This window comes from Protopterus annectens, chromosome 11.part0 (genome assembly GCF_019279795.1).
Source record: "Protopterus annectens isolate FY-2018-M chromosome 11.part0, PAN1.0, whole genome shotgun sequence".
Classification (NCBI taxonomy): domain Eukaryota; kingdom Metazoa; phylum Chordata; order Ceratodontiformes; family Protopteridae; genus Protopterus; species Protopterus annectens.
Window position 1 is genome coordinate 707,295,945 of NC_056745.1, and position 7,500 is coordinate 707,303,444.

A 7,500-nucleotide genomic window follows, 5' to 3' on the forward strand; every position below is an offset into this window, starting at 1 on the left:
AGAGACACACTCACCTGTCTACCCATACACACACACACACACACACACACACTTATGCAGATACACATGCACATACAAACACACAAGCACAGACACACAATCATACATATATACAGAAATTGAGACACATACAACCACGTGCGTGCACAGACAGATCCAGATGCATGAGCGCACACACACACACACACACACACACACACACACACACACACACACACACACACACACACACACACACACACACAGTGTCTTGCATGTTGATGCCTTGTTTGATCTTAGTAGTTCAATTTTGGTTTGGCTGCAGTGAAATAGATGAACACATGGACTTAGTTGATGGCAGAGAAATATGCACAGAAGACAATTTAAAAATTAGATCTCTACTGTTTGTACTTTTCCCCCAGTTCTGTTTTGTGAAAGTCACACTTAGCAAGCATAAGAGGAGTGGTGGCTACTAGAAAGAAAGGTTTTAGTCACGGCACATAGATTTTGTGCTATGAATAAGCACATTTGTTTTACTAGCCTCTCTCAGTACATTAATTCACCTAACTGGGAAGCTGATAATCATTTTTTTTCTGATTCTCCACATCCATTTTCTAAAACTTGTAAAATAAGCTAAAATAAAAGATAAATGAGTCATCACACATCAGTAATGCAAACTCAAATAGATGAATTTTAAGGGACTTGCAGAAGCTGACCAAGGTAGATCACTCTCAAAGCCACTGAGGCAGTACATTCCACAGACAGTGGGTCTGAAAGGCAAAAGAAAAGATACCAGGAGTTTCCAAATAAACATATGGAGTTACCAACACACACTTTGAGGCTCAGAACAATGCCCAGGATAGGCAGAATGCTACCACTTTACCACTTCCTTCTTCAAGTAAGAGGGATCCAAGTCATTTGTAGACAAATACACTAACACCAAGACTGTAAAGGTAAAGCAAAACCAAATTGGAAGCCAACACAGACTATCAAGACAGGTGTGATGTACTGGTTTCTGGAAATACCAGTAAGTAATCTGGTCACATTGTTCTGTAACCGGCTGCAAGAGGTCAATCTCAGTCAGTCTCACAAAGATGGAATTACAATAGGGGAGGAGGAAACAAACCAGTGCATGAATAACTACCAAGAGGTCATTTAGAGACAATAGGTGTTTAATTCTGAGAATGTTCCTCAGCTGAAAACAGGAAGCTTTAACAAATAGCAGATAGTTTGTCCCGAAGTGTCAGCTGACAGTACAGGATCACATGTAAATTATATACATTTTGGCAAGTTCAGACTTGCTACCTTCAAATGAGATGCAATTTTGGAGTAAATAAACAAAAATCTCTCAGGGCAGCATGAACAGCCATGGCCTCAATTTTGGAGGTGCTTAATTTCAGCTTAATAGAAGTAAACTATGAGCAAATGGCCTCTTGGTCTTCAGCAAAGGTATACGCATTTGCCATTTCTTCAAAAGGAAAGGAGAATTAAAGCTGGATGTCATTAGCATTACAGTAGTATGCTAATCCCTGCCCCTCCCCTTACAGGACCTCCTGGAGGAAATGCACACAGTGAATAATAGCACCCAAGACTGAGCCCTGTGGCACCATACAGTCAAATGGGTGTAGGGAAGATGTATACATACCCAAACACACCTTTGGTGTACGACCAGAAATATAAGAAGAAACACTTTAAAACAACAGCTGAGAGGCGACAGAGATCTTAAATGCACAATCAAAATGGTATGATCAAATGCAAGTGAAAAATCCAGATGGACTAGTATGAGTACAGAATAGCATTACTGGTCTCTAGCCATAAGGAGATTGTTAACTACCTCAGTGACGGCAGTCTCCATGCTATGGCATACTACTCTGACTGAAACTACTAGCTGAGCTCACAGGCAATAAAGGTAAAACTCAAGCTGTACAAAGATGACCTTCTTAATAAACGTGCCAAGAAATGGAAGGTTAAAGATAGGGCAGTAGTTATTAGGGATATTGGGGTCAAGAGATATTTGTTTGAGGATGAGGGTCACAAAGACCTTCTTCGAGGCCAAAGGAAAGACCCCAGTTCTTAATGATAAAACCAAGACCTGATAAATGACTGGAGTAAGGACATCAAAGAAAACTAAAACCATTTTAGAAAGACAAGGATCCAGACTACATGCCGTGGAGCACAAACCCAAGGTCACGGACAACAATTTGTCAAAAATCAGGAATATCAAACACCATCCAAGTGGAAAAATAAGCAGTACTTAAAACAAATGCAAGTCCCATGGGGTCAGATGAGGGAAGTATTCAAAGCATTTGTACGTTCCAGTGGTTTAGGAAAAACAGCTGACCGGATAGTGTCAATCTTTCAAAAAAAAAAAAAAAAAAACATGGAGCCAATCTGCAATGCAGTGCGAAGTAAGACAAGCTGGGTTGCATAACCTTTCAGCCACTCAAAAGGGCATGGATGGTCAGTTATCCATTGCTGAGATCTCTCAGGACAGATCACTTGCCTTCTTACGAGTGATCACATCCTGGTACAAGCCATAGTATTTATCTAAGTCATGTTTGGCACTTCACAGACCAGCATGCAACCAACAACTCTGTTTCCTGTGCCCTCAATGCCAGAGGGGGCAGAACATACATAAACAGGATTTCTTGCAGTCGCTAGCATGAGGTTTCACTTTAAAGCATCTAAAGTGAAACCTCATGCTAGCGACTGCAAGAAATCCTGTTTAAAGCATCCGGACAGCATATCTGTGTGTTTAAACAGGATTTCTTGCAGTCGCTAGCAAGAGGTTTCACTTTAGATGCTTTAAAGTGAAACCTCATGCTAGCGACTCCAAGAAAAACTTAAAAAAAAAAAAGGACCTAAAAATTGAAACATGCTAGTGACTGCAGGAATACCCATTGGCAAAGTACTTATACTATAGACTACGATCGTTTTGGGAAGAAAGCTGCATTTTAAATGTATAGCACCTGCACAAGTGTTTGCAAAATTCCAGCACATGCTATGATCTACAATTTCCACAATCATTATTACAGTGAACACACTATTGTAAAAAAAAAAAAAAAAAGCTGAAGAACTTACAGTTTAAATGCAAGATACGAATGCAGTAGGAGCTTCTTGATAAGGAGTCCATGTGTTCCCAGATGTCCAGCTAGACAAACCACTCCACAGGATACAACACGGTAGAAAAGGGGTTCCTCACTACCTGCAGCAAGTTTTTAACACCTTACAGGTGTGGGAAGGTCTGAATCTCTGACATCACATAATAGGCGGGGGTAGGGATTTTTAACAATAGCATGCAAATTTTGCCGGATGATGTAAGTTTCTGGGCGGTATCTTCTACAGAAACTACTGCAGATTTGTAGCCGCTGTTACCTCACAACTTCGGAGCCAAAAGCTAACTTTTACAGTGCACGAGAAATACTTTTCCAAGTGAAAGTAGAACAGTACGGGAAAGGAATGTAGTATTGGAGGAAAACAGAGGAAATAACAGTTTTTTGAGGCAGCATTGTTCATTTTTCAGGTTGGTGGAGGGAATAGGGAGAAAAGAATCTAATAAGTTGAATTTGTGGAGGGCATATCCCATTGTTCTCCTTTAACAAGTACTGAGGACATTTCTAGCTCATCCTTCTTCTCATAAAACATGGCCAGAGAATATAATTCTGTATTTTTTTAGCCAAACTCAACGGTAAAAACAAAAATAGTCCGATGCCTTTTTAGAAGGATTAGCATATAAGGAAAGTGGTTACTTGAGCATACAATTTACTTAGGAAAATAAAAAAGCAAGGTTAATGTCACTGAGAATACCTGGTCCATTACATGTATTAGGAGTTAAAGCACTTTGTAAAAATGGATAAGAAATTGAATTTAATTAACACAGAAATTGAATTTAATTAACACAGTGAACAGAACTTTCAAAAATACTGCTAACCGTAATAAAGTGTACGTGTAGTTAGTAGTTAACATCTGAAAATATGCATAGTTTCTCATTTATGAAGATTCAAAGTCAGAATATTAGAATAAGTTATATAACTACCTATGGAAAGAGACTGCGGGGGAATAAATCGGATGCAAAATGATAGACATTTGCAGACACAGTTTTTCCCCCTTAGGAAGTAGTGCATAGTTTGAACTGCTGTTATGGCTGCAGCAACTCCATATACACAAAGTAGTTACTGCTAAGGATGTCATCAGTATACATAAAGGTAACATTAAAATAGAGTTACAGTCCACAGTGGCAGCAGCTGTGTAATATAGCATTTATACATAACAGCTTTATTAAATGCAGAACCTATTAACTGCAAAGCTGAAGAACTATTCTTATCATGACAGCATACACCATATAGGTAGCCATGTGCAGCAAAGAAAAAAAATGAAAACTCATTTTATTACAATGTAAAATATTCTATTTATAATCTGTCAGAACTGTTTAATATACCCACAAGTAAATAACATTCATGCACTAGCAGTCATGCACTTGCACCCATACACCTTTGTACTTGTGCATGCACGCACTTACACATTTGAACAGGCTCACACATATACACACATGCACACACACTATACACACACAGCAGTACTTAAGTCAAGATCATCTTGACTGTATGTCTCCTGAAACCAGTGGTGGCTTGCATTTGTAAACAATAAGAAGGATGAAACTCAAATGACTGGCCAAATTACTGACTTACTCTAATCCTTGCTCAAAGTGTTCCAAGGAAATAAAAATTTTATGAGGGACAGACAAGGAGAAATGTAAAATCAAGGACATCCCACAGAAATCACAGGCAATTAAAAAGCATACTTTATGTCAAACGTTTTGTTGTAACATGAGAAAGCAAGGCAATGGACTGCATTTTTTTCCTTTGCAGCCAATCATAGTGCCAGCACTGCATCTCTATTTGGCAGCAAATAGCAGCCAATAAGATGCAGATGCAGATGCAGGCTAGACCAATGGTGCACATTTTCTTTTCTTTTCTCTCTCTCTTTTTTTTTATATACAAGATCGTAAAGCACATATTCAGTTACCGTAGCAGAAAATGAAGAGACAAGCTTGTTTTATTGAAATCAAGGGTTTTCCTTTATTTTCTGCAATGGTAATTGAATAAATGTTTGTTTTTCTTCAGCTGACAAGTCAGCCATAGGCAATAGAGCATGAGACCCTGAATGTTTTGGGGGCACTATCCCCCCCTCGCCATAAGGTTCCTGAACTCTTCGGCACAGAGCACCTTCATTGAATATACTGTTCTTCACAAAGTCACATCATTTTGATGGTTTAACCCTTTTGTATCGACATAAAGTTAGGCTCATCAAAATCAATGAGTCATTAAATCGGGCAGTCATAGAATGAATGAATGACCCCTTTAGTATTAGAACCATGTGTCTTTTGACCTATACCAGTGATTCTGTGTCAGGTAACTCAATGCTGGGCATGACCTTTGTATCATAGGTAGCATCTGTATCTTGCTGATGATTAACTACTAGCACTTCATATTTAGTTTTATATTCATATTCACCGTAGTAAAGATGAACTTCCCCCTGTCCAGTGAGAATATACCACTATATCTTGTGATCTTGTGCTATCAGATATCCCTTCTTAGTCTATCTTCTTTTCACATTCCTTCCCAAGCACTCAGAATGTATGATTTCTGTCGTACTGACCTGCAAACCTTTACAAACCTCTTCATTTGCAAATCTTTTTATACAACACTCCCTCCATTTGTTAATCATCATGTCATAATTTCTGGTGTGCACTCTACATTAATCTTGTATGCATATGTCATCACTTTGCTTACCTTCCTAGATGTTCTGTTTTTATGAGACAAGAATTACTGCCTCCTCTGCTGTGCATTCATACCCTTTGCTTATGCCCCATAATAAGTTATGCAGCCACTGCATATTGTTGAATGCAATTTGGATGTGAATTGTTTAACACAACATATTTTTTTAATGTTAAACTTGATATTTTCTTGTTTTTTTGTTATAGACATGATACAAGAGAATAAATCACTCAAAACTCAGAGAGAAGTACGACGTAGACCAAAATTTGTCTCTGCACAAGACTTGGAAGATATAAGAAAAAGGTATGTGCAAGAAGACGTTTCTTACAAGTTCTGCTTGTACCATTCCATGTCCTTCCATTTTAGACTTGAGAAGATTTTTTTTTTCATGAAGTCATGCATGTTACATGAATCACTTTTTTTTACACTTTCTAGCTGAGGACACAAGGTGTTGATTTTGGCAATCCATATAATTAATGTATGTGTGCATCTGTATTTCGCATGTATCTGTATGGGTCAACTGCATTTAGTTTAAGTTCTCCTTGGCAACGACATGTTTAATCAACTGCATATGGTCAACTAAACAGATGATTTACAAGTGTGCGAGATCACACAATTCTCTGGGTTGGGGAATATGCCATTTCCCCCATATTTGGGCAATCTCAGTTAGTGTATATAATTAGTGTGGGATGCCATTTTGCATGTAGTAATGTGTTGAGGTTTGCATTATTAGTGTTTTGTGGTTGATGATGGTTTTTTCTGCTCTTTTGTTTAAAGTTGCATGTGCAGAGGTTGTTTCTTGGTGCATGCATGATAGACTGTCAGTATTGGCTTTAATATCACTGTACAGCTGATGTTTTAAAGGTCAAGGTATGGGTGTTTCAATGAAAATGAGTATACTCATCTGTGTGTGTGTGTATGTGTGTGTATGTATATATATATATATATATATAAGAGAGAGGTCATGTAAAACCACTAGGCAAAGGACACTAAACTTAGAACAGAAAACTGCACAATGGCGGTAAAGAACCATATAGCCATTTTAGCGTTTTCGTTCCTTTTTAATAAAGTGGAACTTTTTCAGAAAAAGCAAACATAAAAACCTCCACATTTAAATAACCCTCCAAAGTGGTACATTATTTCCTTTAAAACATCACTTCCTTCTGTAACTTTTGTAACATCACTTCCTTTCAAAACATCACTTCTGGTTAAAGAAACATGCTAAGCCTGTTTAAAGTCCTTAGTCACATTACCATATCTCCTATAATGAAAAACTTTGAATATACAAAAATAAAAATAAAAAAATGCATCAATCAATTATATACAAAAATGGTAACATATTCGCCATTAACATTTTATCATATTTAAGACAATCATGTAACTTTAAGTTTCAACACATATTTCAGATTTAAATTTCCATTTAACCTTGGTGTTTGGTCAGCCCTCAAAAATAATTGCCATTTGTACCATCTTACTTCTAGCACATTATTACAGCTAAATACAAACTTCTCCATCATCATTTGTTCAAGTACAGTGAAATAAAACATTTTAAATCCTGAGCATTCTACACTACTTGGTCAGGGCACTGGAAACATCTTTAATCTTAATGGCTTTAACATGTTCCCTTATTCTGTACTACAACTCCCTTAACACTTTTGTCTGCATAGAAATGGGGATGTGTGTCACATCCAGCCACATAAACAATACCACTGCTGTGGCAATTAAATCTCTTTTTGGCCTCAAA

The 7,500-nt window shown here is 37.6% G+C and overlaps 1 protein-coding gene across 1 annotated transcript in view; it reads left to right on the top strand.

Moving 5' to 3' along the window:
• LOC122814987 (protein mono-ADP-ribosyltransferase PARP12-like) overlaps window positions 1-7,500 on the top strand; it is a 1,242,293-nt gene that overhangs the window by 782,612 nt on the left and 452,181 nt on the right. The window contains exon 9 of the mRNA XM_044087242.1: window positions 5,963-6,059. Within this exon, the coding sequence (XP_043943177.1) occupies window positions 5,963-6,059 (97 nt within the window). The remainder of the gene's footprint in view (window positions 1-5,962; window positions 6,060-7,500) is intronic.